At 44.1% G+C, this 23,974-nt stretch overlaps 1 protein-coding gene across 2 annotated transcripts; it reads right to left on the reverse strand.

The window, feature by feature from the left end:
• Positions 1-14,449: 14,449 nt before the first annotated feature.
• CTLA4 (cytotoxic T-lymphocyte associated protein 4) lies at positions 14,450-21,829 on the reverse strand. Of its 2 annotated transcripts, XM_061148950.1 has the most exons (4): positions 21,594-21,829; positions 17,853-18,200; positions 16,942-17,051; positions 14,453-15,627 (listed from the first exon to the last, which is right to left on the reverse strand). In XM_061148950.1, the coding sequence occupies exons 1-4, from the start codon at positions 21,694-21,696 to the stop codon at positions 15,523-15,525; spliced, it is 666 nt and encodes a 221-aa protein (XP_061004933.1). In that variant the 5' UTR covers positions 21,697-21,829; the 3' UTR covers positions 14,453-15,522. The 2 variants fall into 2 exon arrangements, with proteins under 2 accessions (XP_061004934.1, XP_061004933.1); XM_061148951.1 differs by lacking the exon at positions 16,942-17,051 and having other exon boundaries at positions 14,450-15,627.
• Between the last annotated feature and the right edge of the window lie 2,145 nt (positions 21,830-23,974).

The raw sequence follows: 23,974 nt of genomic DNA on the forward strand, positions 1-23,974 counted from the left end.
TCAGTTCAGTTCAGTCACTCAGTCGTGTCTGACTCTTTGTGACCCCATGAATCGCAGCATGCCAGGACTCCCTGTCCATCACCAACTCCCGGAGTTTGCTCAAACTCATGCCCATCGAGTCGGTGATGCCACCCAGCCATCTCGTCCTCTGTTGTCCCCTTCTCCTCCTGCCCCCAATCCCTCCCAGCATCAGGGTCTTTTCCAATGAGTCAACTCTTCACATGAGGTGGCCAAAGTATTGGAGTTTCAGCTTTAGCATCAGTCCTTCCAATGAACACCCAGGACTGATCTCCTTTAGGATGGACTAGTTGGATCTCCTTGCAGTTCAAGGGACTCTCGAGAGTCTTCTCCAGCACCATAGTTCAAAAGCATCAATTTTTCAGGGCTCAGATTTCTTCACAATCCAACTCTCACATACATACTTGACCACTGGATAAACCATAGCCTTGACCAGACGGACCTTTGTTGGCAAAATAATGTCTCTGATTTTTAATATGCTATCCAGGTTGGTCATAACTTTCCTTCCAAGGAGTAAGTGTCTTTTAATTTCATGGCTGCAGTCACCATCTGCAATGATTCTGGAGCCCAAAAAAATTAAGTCTGACACTGTTTCCACTGTCTCCCCATCTATTTCCCATGAGGTGATGGGACCAGATGCCATGATCTTAGTTTTCTGAATGTTAAGCTTTAAGCCAACTTTTTCACTCTCCTCTTTCACTTTCATCAAGAGGCTCTTTAGCTCCTCTTCACTTTCTGCCATAAGGGTGGTGTCATCTGCATACCTGAGGTTATTGATGTTTCTCCCGGCAATCTTGATTCCAGCTTGTGCTTCTTCCAGCCCAGAGTTTCTCAAGATGTACTCGGCATATAAGCTAAATAAGCAGGGTGACAATATACAGCCTTGATGTACTCCTTTTCCTATTTGGAACCAGTCTGTTGTTCCATGTCCAGTTCTAACTGTTGCTTCCTGACCTGCATACAGGTTTCTCAAGAGGCAGGTCAGGTGATCTGGTATTCCCACCTCTTTCAGAATTTTCCACAGTTTGTTGTGATCCACACAGTCGAAGGCTTTGGCATAGTCAATAAAGCAGAAATAGATGTTTTTCTGGAACTCTCTTGCTTTTTCGATGATCCAGCAGATATTGACAATTTTATCTCTGGTTCCTCTGCCTTTTCTAAAATCAGCTTGAACATCTGAAAGTTCTCAGTTCACGTATTGCTGAAGCCTGGCTTGGAGAATTTTGAGCATTACTTTACTAGCGTGTGAGATGAGTGTGATTGTGTGGTAATTTGAGCATTCTTTGGGATTGCCTTTCTTAGGGATTGGAATGAAAACTAACCTTTTCCAGTCCTGTGGCCACTGCTGAGTTTTCCAAATTTGCTGGCATATTGAGTACAGCACTTTCACGGCATCATCTTTCAGGATTTGAAATAGCTCAATTGAAATTCCATCACATCCACTAGCTTTGTTCATAGTGATGATTTCTAAGGCCCACTTGACTTCACATTCCAGGATGTCTGGCTCTAGGTGAGTGATCACACCATTGTGATTATCTGGGTCATGAAGATCTATTTTGTACAGTTCTTCTGTGTATTCTTGCCACCTCTTCTTAATCTCTTCTGCTTCTCTTAGGTCCATACCATTTTTGTCCTTTATCGAACCCATCTTTGCATGAAATGTTCCCTTGATAGCTCTAATTTTCTTGAAGAGATCTCTAGTCTTTCCCATTCTGTTGTTTTCCTCTATTTCTTTGCATTGATTGCTGAGGAAGGCTTTCTCATCTCTCTTTGCTATTCTTTGGAACTCTGCATTCAAATGGGAATATCTTTCCTTTTCTCCTTTGCTTTTCGCTTCTCTTCATCTCACAGCTATTTGTAAAGCCTCCTCAGACAACCATTTTGCCTTTTTGCATTGCTTTTCATGGGGATGGTCTTGATCCCTGTCTCCTGTACAATGTCACGAACCTCTGTCCATAGTTCATCAGGCTCTCTGTCTATCAAATCTAGTCCCTTAAATCTATTTCTCACTTCCACTGTATAGTCATAAGGGATTTGATTTACATCATATCTGAATGATCTAGTGGTCATCCCTACTTTCTTCAGTTTAAGTCTGGATTTGGCAATAAGGAGTTCATGATCTGAGCTACAGTCAGCTCCCGGTCTTGTTTTGGCTTACTGTATAGAGCTTCTCCATCTTTGGCTGCAAAGAATATAATCAATCTGATTTCGGTGTTGACCATCTGGTGATGTCCATGTGTAGAGTCTTCTCTTGTGTTGTCGGAAAAGGGTGTTTGCTATGACCAGTGCATTCTCTTGGCAAAACTCTATTAGCCTTTGCCTGCTTCATTCCGTACTCCAAGGTCAAATCTGCCTGTTACTCCAGGTATTTCTTGTCTTCCTACTTTTGCATTCCAGTCCCCTATAATGAAAAGGACATCTTTTTTGGGTGTTAGTTCTAGAAGGTCTTGTAGGTCTTCATAGAACTGTTCAACTTCAGCTTCTTCAGCGTTATTGTTTGGGGCATAGGCTTGGATTACAGTGATATTGAATAGTTTGCCTTGGAAATGAGCAGAGATCATTCTGTCATTTTTGAGATTGCATCCAAGTACTGCATTTCGGACTCTTTGTTGACTATGATGGCTACTCCATTTCTTCTAAGGGATTCCTGCCCACAGTGGTAGATATAATGGTCATCTGAGTTAAATTCACCCATTCCAGTCCATTTTAGTTCCCTGATTCCTAGAATGTTGACATTCCCTCTTGCCATCTCCTGTTTGACCACTTCCAATTTGCCTTGATTCATGGACCTAACATTCCAGGTTCCTATGCAATATTGCTTTTTACAGCATCGGACCTTGCTTCTATTACCAGTCCCATCCAAAACTGGGTATTGTTTTTGCTTTGGCTCCATCCCTTCATCCCCAGGCACAGCCCTCTACAATTGTTCTTAATTGAAATTCATCTTGATAATATCTGAAAATCTCTACAGCTTCTCAAGTTTGCTCTGAACTCTAATGAAAGCTCTGTAGGCTTTCAGACCTAGAAGAAATCTTGGATGTAGTGAGTCTGATCATTCCTCTTCTGCTATAGAGAAGGCAATGGGGTTCCAGGGGCATAAAGGGCTTTTTCAAGAATGTATGATTTACATTCAGCACAAAACAGAGTTCATCTCAGATGGTTCAACTGAAGAAACTATATAAAGGGACTTTTTACAGAAGTGTGCACAGGGTGAAGAGCAAACAGTGGGTGCTGAGATCCCTGGCAACCAGCCACTGCAGAAATTCTTTGCTTTTCCTAGAGTTGAAGGAGAAGTGGAAAATACAGTGAGTAGAGTTCAGTGGGGCTGGAAATGAGAAAAAGCCCTCAACCAGGGCTGTAGTCAGGAAAGAACACAACTACCATCCTGGATGCTGTGTCTAAGCAGTGATGATTGGAGAAAATACCCTGATCACTCACTCCCCACACCATGTCAGTCTGGTGTTTTCCATCCAGCATGATTACCAGAGACCAAGGAAGGCAGATGTGTGGTTCATTCAGGCCAGCTTTTCCCACAGAGAGCAGAGCAGCAGAGCCAGGAGAGTAGACTGGGAGGAGAATAACTAGATACAATGGGCTTCCCTGGTAGCTCAGAAGGTAAAGCATCTGCCTGCAGTGCGGGAGACCTGGGTTCAATCCCTGGGTCCGGAAGATCACCGGGAGAAGGATATGGCAATCCACTCTTGTACTCTTGCCTGGAAAATCCCATGGTCGGTCCATGGGGTCACAAAGAGACAGACACAACTGAGCAACCTCACTTTCTTTCTCTCTCTCTCTTTCTTTCTCACAGTGAATTCAATCACCCAGGTTTAATGTACATCTCCATTTTAACCAGCATCAGTCTTATTTCAGGGCTTCCCAGGTGGCTAGTGACTAAGAACCCACCTGCCAATTCAGGAGACATAAGAGACACGGGTTTGATCCCTGGGATGGGAAGATCCCCTGGAGGCATGGCAACCCACTCCAGTATTCTTGCCTGGAGACTCCCACAGACAGAGAAGCCTGGAGGGCTACATACAGTCCATAGGGTCCCAAAGAGTCAGAAACACAACTGAAGCAACTTAGCATGCACACACACAGTCTTATTTCAAAGGCCCTATTTGCCTAGCAAATATTTGCTAAAGAGGAAATGAAGGAATAGTGAAAGAAAGGAAGGCAAACAGGAAAAACGTAGACCTGACCTGTGCCAGGCCCTGGGCCAAGTACTATAAAGGGTCATAAAGAAATAACACAAGTATTTTGTAGTAATATATTTACCGTGTGAATTAATACATGACATAGTGTTCAGACCCTGCCAGGCCCATGCTGAGCACTTTATAAACACCAACTCATTCAATTTGCAACCTTGCCCATCAGAGGAGGAAGCGGACGCATAGAGTATGGAGTAGAATTAATCCCAGCCCCCTGCAACAGAGGTCACGCTGCAACTATTACTCCCCTCTGCCTCCACGAAGGAAAAGTCCCTTGGGGAATTCATTATGTATTTGGGATCCCAGTAATATTAATGGGCTTCCCAGGGGGCACTAGTGGTAAAAAAAAAAAAAAACCGCCTGCCAATGCAGGAAATGCAAGAGAAACAGGTTTGATCCCTAGGTTAGAAGTTTCCCTGGAGGAGGGCACAGCAATCCACTCCAGTATTCTTGCTGGAGAATTCCATGGACAAAGGAGCCTGGCAGGCTAGAGTCCATAGGGTCTCACAGAGTCAGACACGACTGAAGCAATTTAGCACGCAATATTAATGCATGGTACTTAGTTATGAGCATTAAACAATAACAAATTATATCAGTACAAGACAGTGTAAGGAGGAGATCAGGAATGAGAGTTCAGTGGGGCTGGAGCCATAAACGAAGAGACTGGGGTGGCTCTTAAAAGGTGTGCAACCCAGAAATGGCTTCAGGAGACTGCAAGCTTGCTGGGGCAGAGCCAAGAGCAGAACCAGGCTGCCTGGCTCCAAACAGGGATTCCCCATCCCTTTGTCCTTGACAATTCGCTTTAAGGGCTCCATAGATGTTTCCTTGGAGACAGGGTTTCAAAGGACAAATCTTGTACTTCCCCCCACAGGAATTTAGGGTCTCACTTTGGCCAGCCTCCTGCCCTCAGGCCAGGAAATACTGATATGCTCTTTTGTCAAATGGAGCAATTCTTCTGCATTCCTTTTCTTGATTCTGTGGGAAAGCCAGTGACCAGTATTTTTAAAGAACTGAACACAGGCTTATAAATATATGCACAGGAAAACATTTAAACAATGGAATATAAGCAAAGTAAGACTAACCTAGTCCATCACACATTAGTCTCTATTATCACCAGTTTTGAATATAATTTAGGCTCAAGGAAGATGCTACATTTGCTTTCTTAACCATCTCTTATTTTGTTCAAGGACAAAGCATGGTAATTTTCTTTTCATTTGCACATGTATTTTGACCTTGAAGGGACTAGACATCACATTTGGTTTTATGTTATTGCTGTGTGATTTTCCAATTAGGTTTCTGTTATATTCTGCAAACAGAAAAACCAGCCTGTATCTAATTTAATACCTATAAATTTCCACAGATGGTCACAGAATATTGTAGAGTCTAGTGGATAAAGATTTTGCCACATGTTTTCAATTCGTGACTTAAATTTGTGTTTCTACCACATTCTTTATTAAAAATTTCCATCAACGATTTGGTTTCCGGAGAGTATGATTATAAAATAATTCTCTCTGTTTCACTAGGCATAGTGACATCCGATTTGAAAAAAAATTGTAGATTAGGCAGCCAAGTTAGACAGCAGTGGTTCAGCTGTGACTGATGAAGGCAAGTGTTAGCATAGTTGTTAAAAGTCAGATTAGCCCAGACTAGCTTGATCCCAGTGTGTATAAAGCACCACAGAAAAGGAAAGTTTCTGAGGGTGGAGCCTAGGATTCCATGAGCAGCCATAAAATTCCTTACATATCTGTCAGTGCTGAAAAGTTCAGCCTTATCCTCCTCTTAGCTGAACCTGGGCCACCAGCTGAGGGGCTCATCATTGAGTACACAGTTTAAGAAAAGAACACAAGGTTTGATATGAGGCCAGCTTGAACCCAAATCTATCTCTGTGTAGATGGTCCCATGATGAGACTGTGTGCAAGTTATTTAGCAAAAGTAGAATACTATCTTCCCATCTAGTGGCTGGAGTGACAAATTCGAGAAGGACTCCCCGTGTCCCTGCAGTGAGTTCTCTCTAGAGAAGATACTAAGCTATCAACAAACTTTGACACAGCAGAGAGGTAAAGAAGGACCAAGGGGAGTCGAGTAAGCACGTGTGAGGGTTTAGGAAAGTTTACAGAGGAAGGGACATTTGAGCCAGGGCTTGGAAAAGAAAGGAAGTGGCTACTTTCCTGGGGTTATCAATGACATCTTGAATACTATCTGTGATAACTATCTTTGATTCATAGAGACCTGTGTTGAAAAAGGTTCTAAGGTTGTGTCCAGGATTTTCAGTGGCGTTGTGGTCAATCTCAGACCCAGTATATTTCCAGGCAAGCTCTCCAGGAGAATGTATTCTTCCCCAGTTTAGGGAGTGAACTGGGCTGTGGCCTCAGTTCCTTGTCCAGCAGGCCAGTTCTCACAGACACCCTTCCTAGCCTCCCTGTAAGTGGGACATACGATTCTCTGTACCCTCAAAGGTCTGTGGGAGTCCCACCAGCTGACCCACCAGAACACCAATGGCCATCTGGTTTGGGGTATTTCTTGCCATTTCATTTCCTGCTATGGTGCCCACCTGCCACATTAGACAGTGCTGCCCACCTGAATGGAGCCTGAACCCATCACAAGTCTCCAATGCAGCCTACAGGAGGGCTGCCCACCCAGAAGGAGCCAGTCCTTCAATCAGGTCCCTTTCCCAGCCTACATCCCACCCAATCCCTTGCTGCTTTTCCTTCCCCACCAGCTGATGTTGACGAGGATCCAGCAGGCCTGCCCCAAACCAATCTGCGGTGTGACCCACAGTGATGCATTTTCCCTAGCTCCAAATCCACCTCTACACGTAGGAAGGAAAACCGTGCCAACCCTCCTTCCTATCGTGTGCTCCCTGGAACACTAGGTGCTCCAGGAAGCCCACGGAGCAAATCCAGTTCCTCTTTCATCTGGCAGCCCTCCATATCTTGAACACAGTTCTCATGTCCTTCTTGAATGATCTCAGTTCAGTTCAGTTCAGTCGCTCAGTCGTGTCCGACTCTTTTCAACCCCATGGACTGCAGCACACCAGGCCTTCCTGACCATCACCAACTCCCGGAGTTTACTCAAACTCATATCCACTGAGTCAGTGATGCCTTCCAGCCATCTCATCCTTGAATGATCTGCTTGAACACAAATGACAAACACCACGAACCCTCAGACAGGCACAAGCACAGTCCACGCTGCTCGGCTTTGCACAGGCTTAAGGGTCTCCATTCAGCAGTTCTGTCATGATGCTCCCCCATAATCAGTTTTCACCCCTGCATGAAGCCTTCCCCCACACCATACACATACCTCCTCCAGCACCATCCATCCCAAATGGAACCATTACCTTTCATGGACATTCTGGCAGAGTAGGTTGATTTTTTTCTACTTTAGCCCCAATTGGTCCCACACTTTGACTTCTGGTAGACTTACGTCTTTATGGCTATCTCCATCACAGTCTCAAGTGGATGGTCCCCCACTTCTCACCTGGACTTCTCTCAGTCTTCTATGTGGCCTGTGGCATTGGATCTTGCTTGATAATTTTTTTTTTTTTCACAGAGTACTGGTCTACTTCATCTGCCATTTGGGGTGGGGGGAACTTCAGGCTTCAGTCTTTTGCTTCATTCTTTTTTTTTTTCTCTTCAAAGAGACTTGTTCCTGTTTTCCAGCACCCCTCAACCCCAGTTTAGAGGCTCTCCCTTCTCTTTACCCCCATCTCCCAAGCTCACCTTCTATTCCAAGCTTATTATTATCCTTTTAGAAACTAGCCCCATTCCAGGGGTCACTTGCAAGGTCACTCACACTGACTTCCAACAGCCATTACTTTCTTTTACCTCCAGCCTGTTTTGAATGTGGTTTGACCCCATGTATAGAGGGAGCATGCTATGGTTATGTGAAAATCATATCTTCCTACTGGGCTGTATTAATGGTTTCCATTTGCCCATCTCTGAGTGACAAGTTCTAATAACCCAGGGCAGCCAGCAATGTTGCTGCATGGACTTCAGCTCCAGTGACTGGGAAAGTAGCTACTGCTTAAACTGTGTATCAAACACATAGTCTATGCTTAAATGTCTTCAACTTCCTGTTTTCTTTGCTCTCTAGGGACAATTCTCAGCTGCTGGAGCTTCATCACACCTTCCAAAAGCCTCTTAAAACATTTGTTTTGAAACAGTTATTCAAAGTAAGAATACTTGCTTATTCCACAACCCGTGTGTGACCCTCAGAAACACACTTTGTTTCTCTAGCACTTTGACCTCCACTCACTTTCCATTTTCCCTTTTCCTTTTTCAGGTAGACCCTCAGAATCCAGATATAATCATTTGAAAAGAGAGTAGACTTTGGAATTCACCATTGGTTCTAATCCTGACTCTGCCTCTTACAAGCTGCGTGGCATTGGGCAAGAAATAAATCCCCCTGAAACCTCAGTTTCCTCATCTGTAAACTATGACTGATGTCAGTATCTCTTCTGCAGGGATCTTGCAAGAATGACTTCAGCTAATTTATACCTCTGCAGTGTTGAATGCTTCACAAATTGGTTTCTTTTCCCTCTTCATTCCAAATAAGGAGCTCATGAACTGCATCCAGTATGGCGGCTTCCTCAACAGGAAAGCAACTAGAGAATATTAGTCTTCATTCACAGATCCAATCTTTCTGTCCTTAAAGTCATGGTTAAAGATAACTTTGATGTTCCAGGACCAAACAGATGCTCATAGGAGACTAAAGACTGTTAGAGTTGCAAGTTAACTACAAGGAAGGAAAGCAAGGCTCATTTTCAACCCATTGAATAAAATATTGGGTTGGCCAAAAAGTTTACTCTGTTTTTTCCATATAATGTTACAGAAAAATCTCTTTGGACAACCCAATAAGGTAATAGTGGGATGACTGCCACATGGACTAAAACGATGTCAAGATGAAGCCAGAAGAGAAAAGGCAACATCCTCAGAAAAGTATAGCTCATGAGACGTCATTTGCGCTGCTTTCTAAAATTTGAAGTTGCTTCCTGAAATATATTCCCTACAGTTTTTCCCAGAGAGATCCTCTTTTTGTTCAAAAAGACAATACCACCTTGGGTGACTAATATCATGTTTTTAAGTCACAGTTGGTTGTCATGGTAACCTGATGGCATGTGATTAAAAAAAAAAAAAAGAGCACATTTCATTTCACTGGCTTGTTCTCTGACTTCCAGCAGAATTGAGAAGCTTTCTCAGAGCCCTGGAGACCTTGCTGGCACACTGTTGGCAGCAGTTGATTGTTCTTGTCTTCTGCTGCATCCGCCTGCTGGATTGCTGCGGATCACCCGAGACCCTCTTGCTAGGGCCCTGGAAGGTTAAGGGAGAGAAGGAAAAGATGGAGCCGACATCAGGCAGGAAGGAGTGAGAACAGTCACACTGAGGCTCAGAAGAGCAGCTGGGGTGGAGGTGAGAGGAAAACAGGTTTTCTGGAAAAAGTCTGGGGTGGTGGCAGTGTCATTACTAACGCAGCCTAAAAAGGACAGTCCCTGGGCAGAAATGTTCAAAGTGTCACCCACAGCAGAGCCCTGCTGTGGGAGTCTACAGACCTGTCTTCTCAGACTGTGACCTTGGCCAAATTTCCTAATGTCTCTGAGTCTAACTTTCTTCCAAGGCATGCTCAGTTGCTCAGTCATGTCTGACTCTTTGCAGTCCTCTGGACTGTAGCCCAGCAGGCTCCTCTGTCTATGGATTTTTCCAGGCAAGAATACTGGAGCCGGTTGCCATTTCCTCCTAGAGGAAATATTCCTGACTCAGGGATCGAAGCTATGTCGCCTGCATCTCTTTCATCTCCTGCATTGGCAGGTGGGTTCTTTACCACTAAACCACTTGGGAAGCCCTAATTTTCTTCTAAAATGTGAAAATAATTTCCAAGGTCCCTTCAAGTCCTAACCATCTGTGATGGTAGGATGCTGACTTAGACCAGGGCATCTGAAAGTGAGATCGCAAAGACCCACTGAAGAATGAAAACCCCCCAGACACTGCCTCAGACCTTATAAATGAGAAGCTCTGAGTCTGTGGCACCTTGATCTACATTTTTCCCAAACATTTCAGTTAATTATTGTGTGCAATCAATGTTAAGAACAGCTGTAACCAGTCCACCACAAAAGCAAAGATTTCCAAGAAGGGTCTGAACGTCAGACTCAGCACCATACAGAACAAATGGAGTTGACCTCTAAGAAAAAACTTTAGAAGATAAAGAACTGCCCCCTTTGCAGGACCTATTAGCCTCCAGCGAAACTGAGCATCATCCATCATGTGCCCGGGAGTGAGAACAGGAGATTGTGTTCGTTCTGAAAGAGCAACCATGGTCTCAGGCTCTTCCTGCCCACAAACTCCTGGGGAGGGGTCAGCAAAACACTTTTTATTCACACCACATTAAGGTACAAACTTTCCTGCTGATAGGGTTGTCAGATCAAACACAGGGCATCCTGTTTTTGGGTTTTGAGGTTTTTTGTTGTTTTTTTTTTTTTCTTTTGGCTGAATCTGGCAAACCTACGTACAAACTCCTACCCCGGGCTGTAGACAAGGACACACAAGAAAGGAAGGAAAGATCATTTCCTCCCTCTCCACCATTAGGTTGTGTCATCCTTCTGGTCTGAACAAAGAAAGCTGGCCTGTGCTGAGGAAAACAAATGTGTAAAATAGAACAAGGCCTCCAGAGCACCTGAGTCATGGCCCTAACCAGGGGCAAAAGGGAAGGCAAACAACAGGAACAGCTTTCCTGAGAAAACCAAGTTCTCCTTACCTTTGAGACCTCCCCCAGACAATAACTTAAATGTGTAAATTCTCCACCTTCCTAATTGGCTTTTCTCCAATTAACAGCACAGTGACATCAACAATTTGCAAGTTAGTTGTTCAGTCACTAAGTTGTATCCCACTTTTTGACCCCATGGACTGTAGCGCGGCAGGCTCCTCTGTCCTCCACTGTCTCCCGGAGTTTGCTCACGTGCATGTTCATCAAGCCGGTGACACTATGCAACCATCTCATTGCCTGTCACTCCCTTCTCCTTTTGCCTTCAATCGTTCCCAGATTCAGGGTCTTTTCCGGAGTCAGCTCTTCGCATCAAGTGGTGAAAGTATTGGAGTTTCAGCTTCAACATCAGTCCTTCCAGTGAATATTCAGGATTCATTTCCTGTAGGATTGACTGGTTTGATCTCCTGGCTGTCCAAGGGACTCTCAAGAGTCTTATCCAGCACCATGATTCAAAAGCATCAGTTCTTCAGTGTTCAGCCTTTATGGTCCAACTCTCACATCCATACATGACTGCTGGAAAAACCATAGCTTTGACTAGATGGACCTTTGTCAGCAAAGTGATGTCCCTGGTTTTTAATACGCCTCCTAGGTTTGTCATAGCTTTCCTTCCAAGGAGCAAGTATCTTTTAATTTCATGGCTTCAGTTACTGTCTGCAGTGATTTTGGATCCTAAGAAAATAAAATCTGTCACTGCTTCCACTTTTTCCTCCTCTGTTTGCCACCAAGTGATGGGACCAGATGCCCTGATTTTCTTGTTTTGAATGTTGAGTTTAAGCAACTTTTTCACTCTCCCCTTTTACCCTCATCAGGAAGCTTTTAGTTCCTCTTCAATTTCTGTCGTTAGCATGGTATCATCTGCATATCTGAGGCTGTTGATATTTCTCCCAGCAATCTTGATTCCGGCTTGTGCTTCATCCAGCCCAGCATTTTACATGATGTACTCTGCAAGTTTGCAAGTTTGGATCCCAAGTAAATTAAGTGTGTATTAACTGTGGACATAGAAAAGGGTTCAGACTCTGTATAAAAATACAGTCAATTTTAGCAGCAACCCACAGTTCAAAAAATAGAGACTAAAATTGAGAATTCATCTTCCATCCCCCCACACACACCAAAAAACATTGGACGATTAGATTGAGATAAAAGTAGAATGTGTGGGGCAGAGGAGCCAGCAGGAGCTCACATTCCAGAGCCTTAAAGATTTAAACTGAGAAATATTATTAGATTGACCTACACATAATTCTGTTGGTCAAAGAGGAAACAGATTATGCTGAAGCCACCTTCAGAAGCACGACCAGGTTCCACATAGAAGACATGTCCCTCCCATCACCCCAGATGTCCTCAACTCACCAGTACATTTATTTGAGCATCTACCATGTGCTTAAGGCTGTGATGATGCCTATTTTGGAGAAGTTCCCACCCAGGCTAGGGAGGAAAGACATTCACATTTGAAATGATTAGAGATGAAACTGAGGGTAGCTATGAAACAGAAGGGGGAAAAAATCCATGTATGTTTGAAGCGTCAGCACATCTGATGGAGGGAGCGGAATCTGAGATGAATCTTTATAGACGCAAAAATGAGGGATAAAGATATTTAGGGGTGAGCAATAGGGAAATGGGACATGGCAGAAATGAGAGTACCATGTTGGAAGAAGGGAGATGAGCAGAGGTGTGTGCTAGGGACTGGTAAGAGTTGGGGTTGACCCAGGCAACCCCTGGTAGCTGTATCCTGCTCCCCGCATCTCCAGATTCCTACCTGAGACTAGTGGTTCCAGGAGGAGAGGCACCATGCCCAGGCTCTCCCTCCATGGTGGACCAAGTCTCCTTGGGATGAGTGGAGTCTTTGGGCTTCCCCAGGACCTTGATCCTTTTCTTGCCCATTTCTTCTGTCATAGGAGAAACTTCTTTGAGTTAAAGAGTATTTTATCTCTTCAAAATTGAGACTGAGTGAAGAAAGCAATGCTTAACTCAATAGTAGAATTTCAGATAATAGTAGAGGAGATATTAGGCTTGGGTAAAGAAGATATTAGGCTTATGTCTGAAAAACGCCTGAGACATCCCTGAAGACCTCTGTCATTTAGATCTGTCAACTATGGAGAAAAATGATCTCTCTAAAGACTTGGAGGAGCAAAAATGGTAATAAGCTATTCACTGGCGCTCCTAAACTGTGTGTTTCTTCATGGCTTCCAACCGAAGACCAAGAAATAAAAAAGAACAGTCTTCTACAAAGTAGGCGCTTGCTCCATGCGTGCTGTACTCAGTCAATTCAGACGTGGCCAACTCTGCGAGCCTCTGCACTCTAACTGCCACGCTCCTCAGTCCCTGGAGGCCTCCAGCCAAGAGTACTGGAGTGGGTTGCCATGCCCTTCTCCAGGGGATCTTCCTGGCCCAGGAGTAGAACCCATATTTCCTGCATTACCGGTGGATTCTCTACCAACTGAGCCGCCAGGGAAGCCCTAGGAGCTTACTGTAGTTAAGTGCTATTACCATATTTGGAAGACCTATTCCTTTTTATTTAATGAATCTTTCTGAAATGCTCACTATGTGCTTTTTCATTTATTTGTTAGCACTTGCTTGGATAAAAGAGCACAGAGTGAGCAAAAGGAGCCTGGTGGGGTACAGTTCACGGGATCGCAGAGTCGGACATGACTGAGCACATAAATAGTGAGCAAGAGAGAGAGCTGCCTAGACAGCAATCCTCAAAACGTGATGGATCTAAGAAGCACTGGGGAGTTTGTTGGGAGAGCAAACTCCTGGGCCCACAGCCTGCAGATTCTGATTCAGTGCATCTAAGATTAAGCACTTGAATCAGCACTTTTTATAAGTGACCTGGTTGATTCAATTATAGGTGGTCCCTGGCCACTTTGAGAATGATTGCAGAAAGCAACAACAGGATGTGGAGGTCAAGAATGAGAAACCTTAAGTGGAAACCAAGCAGGCTGAGTCGACATACTGGTTAACCAAGAATCACAGAGGGGCTGTGTTCCTCACGTGTGTGAACGAGTCCATCTGGAAGCCACAAGGGAAAGATCGTTTACCACAGAAGCAGAGCAAAATGGCTGCGGGGTTGACAACAATGGAGTTGCCATGGCAACTGTAATCCATGTTTCAGTAGAGTTGAGAAAGTTCTGGGTGAGAAAGAGGAGGTGAGAAACCTGTGCTAAAGAGAATGCTGTGTGATTTATCAAGGGCTGCTGGAGCTGTGAGAGCTGCTTCATATCCCAAACAGTGAGGAAGAAATCAAAAAGACAAAGGATGAATTCCTTTCAAGAGAGGCTTGCAGGTAAAGTGTTGGTGGACAGCTGATTCGTGAAGCACGATTTGCCTTTTGGGTTTTTTTTTAATTTGTTCCCGGTCTTCCTAATATTGGAGAGTCAACCAAGTACTGACTGAATCAATCAAAAATAAACACAATACTCACATCTAAGAAAGGTTAAAAACAACTCTGGAAAATGACCACTGCAGATTTTTATTTAATTAAAAATAATATACATGTTGTTGCATTTTCATGGAAAATATCAAGTTAAAAAACACCAACAGTGTTAGTTTTCAGAGACCTTTGCACCCTGTTTTGCTATTTGCTGCTTTTTCCTGTCTGTTGCATTAACCATGCGTAAAGAATTGGGGCCCAGTGGAATTGGAGCTTCCTTGAGGTTCATACCCACAAGACTCCTGAAATGAGCCGTTTTCTCCACAACGATGATATTCCATCAAATTAACTCAGATACCACCTGCTTTGGCTTCCTCGTTAAAGGAAGGGAAAGGAGCTTGCATAAAAGCCCAAAGCACATGTCACCACCAATGCAGCCCACATGTCTGCAAGAATCAGCTATGACCTTATCTGGTTTCCAAGCCAGTTGGCACATGACCTTGTACTCTACCCAGCATATTAGTGTCCTGAGTCTCTACCATAAAACTTCCCCGGAACCCATGGTGGGAAGACACTGCGATCTAGTGTTTCTATTCAGACAGTCAGCAAATACACAGAAGCACATGTGGTCCCCATGCACAATACTATCAAATAAAAAAAATACATATTGTTACAATACAACCTTTGGAATCACTGACTAAAATATAGCCATGTGAGTATTTTTAAAGTCTTCACATAATTATATATTTGTTAAGAAAAATAACACAGCATAAGTATTTTACTTAAAGACATTTCAGCTAAAAACATCCCACGGGTAAATACAAGATGTGTACAATACCATCCTCTCCCCTCCTTCTTTCATTGCTTTCTTGGGATGGTACTATTCCCTAACTTTTGTTCCTGACCCTACGTCGTAATGCTGCTTCCCCATAACGCTCCCACGTGATGCCTCTACTAAAACTGGATCAGATGTGACAGAGCCAGCCTGGCTCTGTCCTTCTGCTCCTTCCCTTTTAATAGTAGTATGCTGAATTGGGGATCTGCATCCTGCTTTATAACAGAGATGAATCCCCCCAAAAACACAAACAAACAAAAATAGCTGGACAGCAAAAACTTAGAATTGCCTCAGCTCTTACAAATTAGAAAATAGTCCTTTTTCTCCAGTATGGCCTCTCAATTGATGGGAATAAAATAAGGCTGAAATTGCTTTTCACATTCTGGCTCTGTTGGGGGCATTTTCACATAAACGCCTGTAGTAAGAGGGCTTCTTTTCTTTAGCTGCCAAACATAAAAAGAAACAATCATTAGTACTGAGGAATACAGAAGCCACCTCTAACTATAAGAGGATTCAACAAATATTGGGTCCCTACCCCCACTGAAAAATGGATGTTCACAACATGCAAAATTATAAGCCTCAGGAGATTTTCTTGATTCATCTATTAAAATTCATTTTGTGTAAATAACCCTGTGCTATTGACATAAAATAGAAATCATTTTCCCTGACTGGGAGATAAAAGAAAGAAACTCTGAAAAAGCTTTAGAAAGAACTTCCAAAATGCCTATGATAATTGACTGGATCTTGTTTGTCAGGGGATGAGCTTGATAAGATAATAAACTTCAATTATTCTCTTTGAGAACTGTATTCCTCATCTCTACTCATATACTTTTTTTTTTTTTTTTTACCTCATATACTTTTGATTAGTTTTTTCTCTGTCCACACTGATTTCCAGTTTTTATCACCTCAGTAAACCGAGGTCTAATCTACTAGTCTGTGTGGCAGTTTGCAGCAAATGAGGTAGAAAGAAGCTACTGCAACAGAACAGATTATAGAGGATCTGGGAATAGTGTGTGGGGGTGAGGGAGGGAAAGATGCAGGGAGGAAGTGAGTGAAAGAGGTGAGGGAGGGATAGAGGAAGGGGAGAGAAGGTTTGTGATGGCAAAGCCAGCCAAAGGCAAAGGAGGCTGAAAGTGACTATCAGAGAGGAATTGTGACAGGAGGACTGATTCCATACGTCTGTCTCTTCTACAACAGCTGCAGTAAATAAAAACTGGGTTCTCCTTTACTGTGCTGGAGAGGAGGGTGGACTTGCCAGTCAGGCAGACTGGGTAACAGGGCACCCTGGACAGGGATTATGTGGACGCCTACAGCTTAGACAAGAAAGGCTCAAGTAGTGGGCCGCAGAGAGATGGCTTCCAGGTGAAGTGGGGGACATTAACCACCCAGGTGATCTTCTCCAGCAACATTTTGCCCAACCTCATTTTGGGTTTCAAGGTTATAAAAACTCAAGTACAATTGTCATGGAGATAAAGAGCAAAACAGCTGCCCCGTGTTATTCAAACAGTTACTCAAACTGAAACCTTGTGCAAAAGCACACAAACATTCAATGTCAAACACACTCATCTAAAATATTAGTCATCCTGAAACCTCAAAGGCCAGTGCCAAGGGTTCCAGTGTGCTCTTTACCACTGTCCTTGCTCTTCTTCATTTATTGCTTCATCTCAAGAGAACTCGACTCAACAGTGTCACCTGGTCAGTTATCGTCACTAAAGGCATCCCGACCAAGGATGGGGCATTGCCCGCATTGCGCTCACCATTTTGCTCAAAGAAACAGCTGTGATGAGGAAGCTGTAGAAAAACAACCCTGAACTAAGTGCTGCCAGGATCCAGAGGAGGAAATCAGAATCCGGGCACGGTTCTGGATCTGCAATAGAGAACAAAGCAGAGCGTCCCTGAGATGCTTTCTAAATTCTAGGGCCCTACTACCCAGCACTGGTGAGAAAAGGAATAAGTTCAAGCTGCCAAACCTTGATGTCCACCCCAGATAGAATCACTGGCCCCCAGGTAAGTCTGTGCCTTGGGGCTAATTGGCTAGGAGTTTCAGATCAAAGGCCAAGGCCAGATTTCATGCTGGCCATCACTCCGGAGTGAGTGCCCCCAGCCTGCGTGGAGGAAAGGCACCTTCCTCGACTTATTTTATAGTCAGAAAGCTGTTGTCTCACCATCCATACTAAGCAGGACTACCACATGGTATGCCAGAGAATTCTTTTTCTCATTAATTTTTATTGGAGTAGAGGTGCTTTACAATGCTGTGCCAGTTTCAAGTGTAGAGCAAAGTGAATCAGCTATATGTATACATATATCCCTGTTTTTTTTAGTTTCCTTCCCATTTTGATCACCATAGGGTTAGGGTTAGGGTTAGGGTTAGGGTTAGGGTTAGGGAGCACTGAGTGGAGGCCCCCGAGCTGTGCAGTAGGTTCTCATTAGTTACCTATTTTATACATAATATCCAGCGAGTGTATATGTTGATCTCAGTCTCCCATTCATCCTACCACCCGCCTCTTTCTCCTCTCGGTGTCCATACATTTGTTCATGTCTGTGCCAGAGAACTCTTAAAGAGAATTCCCACAATCCTAAACATGAACAACCCAAAATCAAGGGGCAAATCTGTTTGCATGGCAAAGAAGAGACAGCAATGCAAAAAGTGTCGGTCAGTGATGCTCACCAATGACATAAATCTGGGTTCCATTGCCCAGGCCTACGTAGTAGGGCGGCGGGTACATGAGCTCCACTTTGCAGACATAGAGCCCAGTGTCCATAGCCCTCAGCCCTTGGATGGTGAGGTTCACTTTGTTTCCTCTGGAGGTGCCGATGCAAGTGGAATCATCCAGGAAGGTTAGCTCATCCTCCACCATGTAGGTCCCAGCACAGACTTCGGTCACCTGGCTGCCTGCCTTCCGCAGCACTGTCACCCGGACCTCTTCAGCTTTGCCTGAAGACTCATATTCACACGGGAAGCTGGCAACACCCCGGCTGCTAGCCAGCACCACTGGAGGCTGGGTCACGTGCATCCCTAATGTGGGAAAACCAAAGGGAAATCAATGAACTCAAGCTCACCCACCACCAGGTCTAGGCAAACCCTTGGGCAGGGTGAAGTTGATCTCTGATCACCCCCCCAGCTTCATCTGTCAACTCTTCTCTCCCCCATCAACAAACCCATCACCCTCCCCACCCCTCCCCTCTTCCATCCACCCGAGTGCCCCCTCCATCTCTTGCTGCCTTCTGGCTTCTCTTCCATAAAGGTGCTTCCTTACTGGAAAACAGTTTTTGGAAGGCAGCTGGTTGTGGCAATGAGAACACCGATGTGACAAACAGAAGGGCTGGCTCTTCCATGAAATGCGTGGTTTGGGGAAAGTTGCACCTGCCTCATAGCCATCATTTTCCCTCCCATGCAAAAGAGGGGTTTAGATCAGATGACATCACAGTGCCTTCCAACTCTGGTATTCTAAAGTTATAATAGAGCTGTAGTAGGGGAAATTTTGGAGGCTGAGGTCAAGAATCTTGCCTTACCTCTCAAAGTACACCTCAATTACCTCTGCCTACGTCGACCTGGCCCTGGATCTTGATTGCCCACGGGGAGCCGAGCCTTGGCTCACGTGCTGGCCACCCCCCCTTCCCTGCATTATCACCACAGAGTGAAGGATGCTGCTCAATGGAGGAAGCCGCAGAGGGAGGGCACCGGGTCGTTTCCTCTGTAGGCTGAGGCAACCCTGCCATTCACTTCTACGGGCTTCCCCTGCCACTGCCATCACCCCTTCCTCCACACTCTCTCCTTCACTTGAACACCTTATATTCCTTTCTCCTTTGTCTTCTAGCTTCTACAGGAGAAGGAAGGCCAGCTTTCTATACAAAAGGACTCACATCATATAAAAAATGATGGCTTCATGACCAATTACCTTCCTGTAAGTAACTCAGCCCCTTTCTAGTCCACCCATCATACAAGTGACACTCAAAACTTGGATGAAATCATGTAACTCATTCTCTCCAAACCTTATCATGCCTGATACACTTGGTTATTGTTGCTAAGTCATGTCTGACTCTTTGCAACCCCACACACTATAGTCCTTTGGGCTCCTCTAGCCATAGGATTTTCCAGGCAAGAATACTGGAGTGGGTTGCCATTTCCTCTTCCAGGAAATGGCAAAAGGCCCTCCTCCTGGGTCTTCCTGACCCAGGGACCAAACCCACGTCTCCTGCATTGTCAAGTGGATTCTTTGACCCCTGAGCCGTTGACGGCAAAATCAAATAAAGTAAATAACACTCACTGTCTCTATAACCTGATCCTAACCTACCACTCAGAAAACCAAGATCAAGGCATCTGGTCCCATCACTTCATGGGAAATAGATGGGGAAACAGTGGAAACAGTGGCTTACTTTATTTTGGGGGACTCCAAAATCACTGCAGATGGTGATTGCAACCATGAAATTAAAAGACACTTACTCCTTGGAAGGAAAGTTATGACCAACCTGGATAGCATATTAAAAATCAGAGACATTACTTTGTCAACAAAGGTCCGTCTAGTCAAGGCTATGGTTTTTCTAGTAGTCATGTATGGATGTGCGAGTTGGACTGTGAAGAAAGCTGAGCACCGAAGAATTGATGCTTTTGAACTGTGGTGTTGGAGAAGACTCTTGAGAGTCCCTTGGACTGCAAGGAGATCCAACCAGTCCATCCTAAAGGAGATCAGTCCTGGGTGTTCATTGGAAGGACTGATGTTGAAGCTGAAACTCCAATACTTTGGCCACCTCATGCAAAGAGTTGATTTATTGGAAAAGACCCTGATGCTGGGAGGGATTGGGGGCAGGAGGAGAAGGGGACGACAGAGGATGAGATGGCTAGATGGCATCACCGACTCGATGGGCATGAGTTTGAGTAAACTCCAGGAGTTGGTGATGGACAGGGAGGCCTGGCGTGCTGCGATTCATGGGGTTGCAAAGAGTCAGACACGACTGAGTGACTGAACTGAGCTGAACTGAACCTACCACTCTAGTCTGAGTTTCCAGACACCTCTTCCTTTATACTGAAAGTACTAGTCTTTCCCCCAAACACCTGTATGGATACCCAGAAGAGAGAATAATATGTCAGTGGCCATTGCCATGGTTAATGCAGCAACCCTGGTTGGCCAGACAACAGTTTTCTTTCTCAGCTCTCATTTCTGTCTACCAGAGATGCCCTCTGAGCATCCTCTGTACTATAACAACTCCACCATAGTACTTAAATTCTGCCCTGTATTAAAGGAATTTTTGTGCATTATATGCTGCCCATTTGTTGTGTTGACTCTAAACCTAAAGAAGACCAAGTTTCCTGCCCTCCCCCAAGGTAAGCTTCCAATTATCACCACTAAATCTGGACACACTTCATTTTCCAATATCCACCAGGAGAGGATACCAGGTATAGGTTGAGATAAATTTTCTTAAAAGTTAATTTGATTGTTTCTCTGGGTATTTAACCTCTACATACTCAAAACATGTAAAATAAGAAAATATGTGAATACTTCTTATACAGGAAAAATTAAATAAGCAAATATCTTTTGAGCCTCTACTTTGTACACACCACATAGTTTTTCAACCGAGGTCTACAGGGATAGAAGGCAGAAATTTATCAGAAAAGATCACCATTGTACACCATGTAACAAACCCAGTATCAGCATTTAAAGGGCTTTATTTTATTTGAACACTGGGGAACCTGCCCCTAAAGTTCAGAGATAAGTCAGGTAACAATTAAGTATCTTATGCCAAACAGACCTATGGCCCTTTCTTTCATTCATTCCTTTATTCTTTCATTCTTTCTTCCCTTTTTTTGTTTTACTACTTCAAACTGCTTCATTTTAAAAATAATTATTAGCTAACTAGTTTATAGAATTGACTAATTGGAGCTTAAAACCTTGCATTGAGTAAAGAAAGCTGCAATTTTAAACAAGCAAGCTCATTTGTTTATAAAAATGAATCAGAGGACCCTAAAACCTTGAATTGATAGGAAAGAAACATCTCATAATTTGCTTCAATCAATGTTCTTTAAAAAGGAAACCTTGAGCTAATCCTGAGTCCAAGCCCAAATGGATTTAGGACGGTCTCTCTTCCCTCTGACATCACTTACCGTTACAGTATTTTCTTCCAGTCTTATAGAAGCGCCTGAACTTTCTCCTGTCTCCCAGACTAACTCACAAGTATTCATTAAGCTTCCACCCCATGCCCAGTAAGCTGTTACTATCTGTGTCTCTGCTGGTTTGCTCCTTCCGGCTGTCCCTTGCCTGCCTTGGAATACAGAGCTGCCCAAACCAGGAGACTGGAGTCTCACCTTTAGCTTCTGGCTTTGCTGTAAATCTCTGCCCTTGACTGAGAAAAGAAATGAAACCCAGTGAGAGAAACACCTCCTCCACCTTCATGCTCCAAAAGCCTCACTCACCTTTAGAGAAAACAGGAATGAAGAGAAGAAAAAACAGGGCAATACAGGGCCAGGTCTGAGATGCCCGCCAAGTCCCGTGACTCTGGAATCCAGAGCAAGCCATGACTTTATGGGTTGTTCAGGTCTTCAGGAAGCAGAGCAAAAACTTTCAGGATCCTGAAGCTTTGAAATGTGTTTGAACCCACACAGAATCAAGGACTTTATATAGCTGGCTTTGATCCCAGGCATGTACTACACATGTGCACACACAGGAGGCACATGAATTTCTAGCCCTTTTGTTTTGGTTTTACGAGAAAGGAAGCCGTGGGTTTAGCTGCTACGTCGAAGAGATAACCTCAAACACTCAAAGTAAAACTGAACAAAACAAGCCAATCCATGGATGGAAAATGCACTCAATTTGAAACTGAAGCTTCTTGTTCACTTTGAGGATAAGTGGAGACTTGGAGAATTTCCTGGAGCGCAGGAGTCCCCCTAGGTCCCAGTTTTATCTAATCGTCTAGGCATCTTTTGCCACCCAATTTATTTCATTGACACCCCCCAGAACTGCTTAAGCTTCTGGCCCTCTGAGCCCTTATGTTAAAGACAGAATGAGTCTGTTGTGCTGTTCTTAGTTGCTCAGTTGTGAACAACTCTTTGCGACCCCATGGACTATAGCCCACCAGGCTCCTCTGTCCATGAGATTCTCCAGGCAAGAATATTGGAAGTTTAGCCATGCCCTCCTCCAGGGGATCTTCCCAACCCAGGAATCAAACCCAAGTCTCCTCCATTAAAGATGGATTCTTTACTGTCTGAGCCTCCAGGGAAGCCCAAGGATACTGGAGTGGGTAGCCTATCCCTTTCAAGGGGATCTTCCTGATCCAGGAATTGAACCAGAGACTCCCGCACTGCAGGCAGAATCTTTATCAACTAAGCTACCAGGGAAGCCTCCCAAAGGAGTCTTGACACCATTCATAAAAGCTTTCCACCTGTGAGACACCATCCTTGGCATGCTTTGCAAAGCAGAGTTTATTTCTCCTAGCTCCATTTAGCATTCTGTTAAGAGAAAATATCCAAATCACAAAAAATAAATTGATATGCCTCTAGTTTTGAAGATTAAGAAAAAATTCATGCATTCTTGAGAGCCCTAACTCCACAAAGACAAAACAGAGTTGGATAAGGTCCAGAAAAAGTCAATGATCCTAGAGATTCAAACCTTCCATCAGAGGATAGATTTTTTTTTTTCTCTCTCTAATGGGAACTTTTCAAGCAGAAAATCCAGGAACTGAGGTTAAATATGACTGAAGTGCTTAAATTTATGAAAGCTGTAAACATAACAAATGTTCATCCTCTAAGAAAATGCTAAAAAAAAAAAAAAAAAAAAAGAAAATGCTAAGCATTGGGGACTATATCACTCTTAAAACAGGAGTTTTCATGTATTTCAGTGATGAAAGAAACATTTACTGAGAGGCTTTGAGATGCCAGAAATTGTGTGCAAATAGAATTGAATGATGAGCAGACAAAAACATAGCCAGCACCTTGAAGGACTTCTAGAAGACTGACCCACAAGCAGATGGTGTGGTGTTGGCCTCCTGCAGCCCTTTGTTGTTTCCCGTGCCCAGGCTCCTCAGGACTGTGGAGGGCGCTCTGTGGAATACAGGCCTGATGCTTCTCATCTTAGCCTATCTTGCAGCATCCCTCACAAGCCCCTTTCCTCTAATTGTCATCTCTCCAACACACCTCTTTCAGGTTTCATCACCTTTGCCAAAACTGTTCCTCCTGGCTTCTTCTGCCTATCACTTTGTTTTATCCTCCTTCTCATCCTCCAGGAGGTGACGTCACCTCCTCCAGGAAATCTCTCCTGACCTGGCTGTTTTCTATCCTCTGCAAGCTCCTTACAGAAGCCCTCAAACCACAGTTAAAATGCCAGCAGGCAATACCAACCTAATGGTCACTTATCAAGGGTCAGATCCCAGTCTGGGCACTGGAGATACAAAAGTGAAAAATGTCTGATCCTAATCTTGAGACGAAGCCCCAGCAGTCGCAAGGCAGATGATTAAACCCATGATCGGGACCAAGTGCTAGAATTGAAGTATTGCCACAGAGGAGCAAAACCCATTGGTTCAGCCTGTGGAAGTCAGAAAGGACTTCTCAAAGGAAGTAAGCCCTGAAGTTATTGTTAAGGACAAGGGGCAGGAGACAGATATTCAAGCAAAAGGAACAGCCCACACCAGGCTGGAAAGAGCATAAAGTATTAATATTCATTACAGTCAGAGAACAAGATGAGTATGGGAATCACTGGTAGGTGGAAGACCAGGTTCTTAGTCTTCAATGCATCATAAAGAGCAAATAGGCATGATTGAGTTCTCATTTTAGGGAAATTCCCCCAACACAGGAGGATGGAT

Source organism: Dama dama, chromosome 8 (assembly GCF_033118175.1).
Source record: "Dama dama isolate Ldn47 chromosome 8, ASM3311817v1, whole genome shotgun sequence".
Lineage (NCBI taxonomy): Eukaryota > Metazoa > Chordata > Mammalia > Artiodactyla > Cervidae > Dama > Dama dama.

What these genes read in the sequence shown, in the direction of transcription:
- CTLA4 (XM_061148950.1), bottom strand. Translation starts at nt 21,696, where the DNA reads ATGGCTTGCTCTGGATTCCAGAGTCACGGGACTTGGCGGGCATCTCAG. An exon ending in AACCCAGATTTATGTCATTG is followed by an intron (nt 17,052 to 17,852) that starts GTGAGCATCACT and finishes TCTCTATTGCAG; the next exon opens with ATCCAGAACCGTGCCCGGAT. An exon ending in CTGTTTCTTTGAGCAAAATG is followed by an intron (nt 15,628 to 16,941) that starts GTGAGCGCAATG and finishes TATGTTTGGCAG; the next exon opens with CTAAAGAAAAGAAGCCCTCT.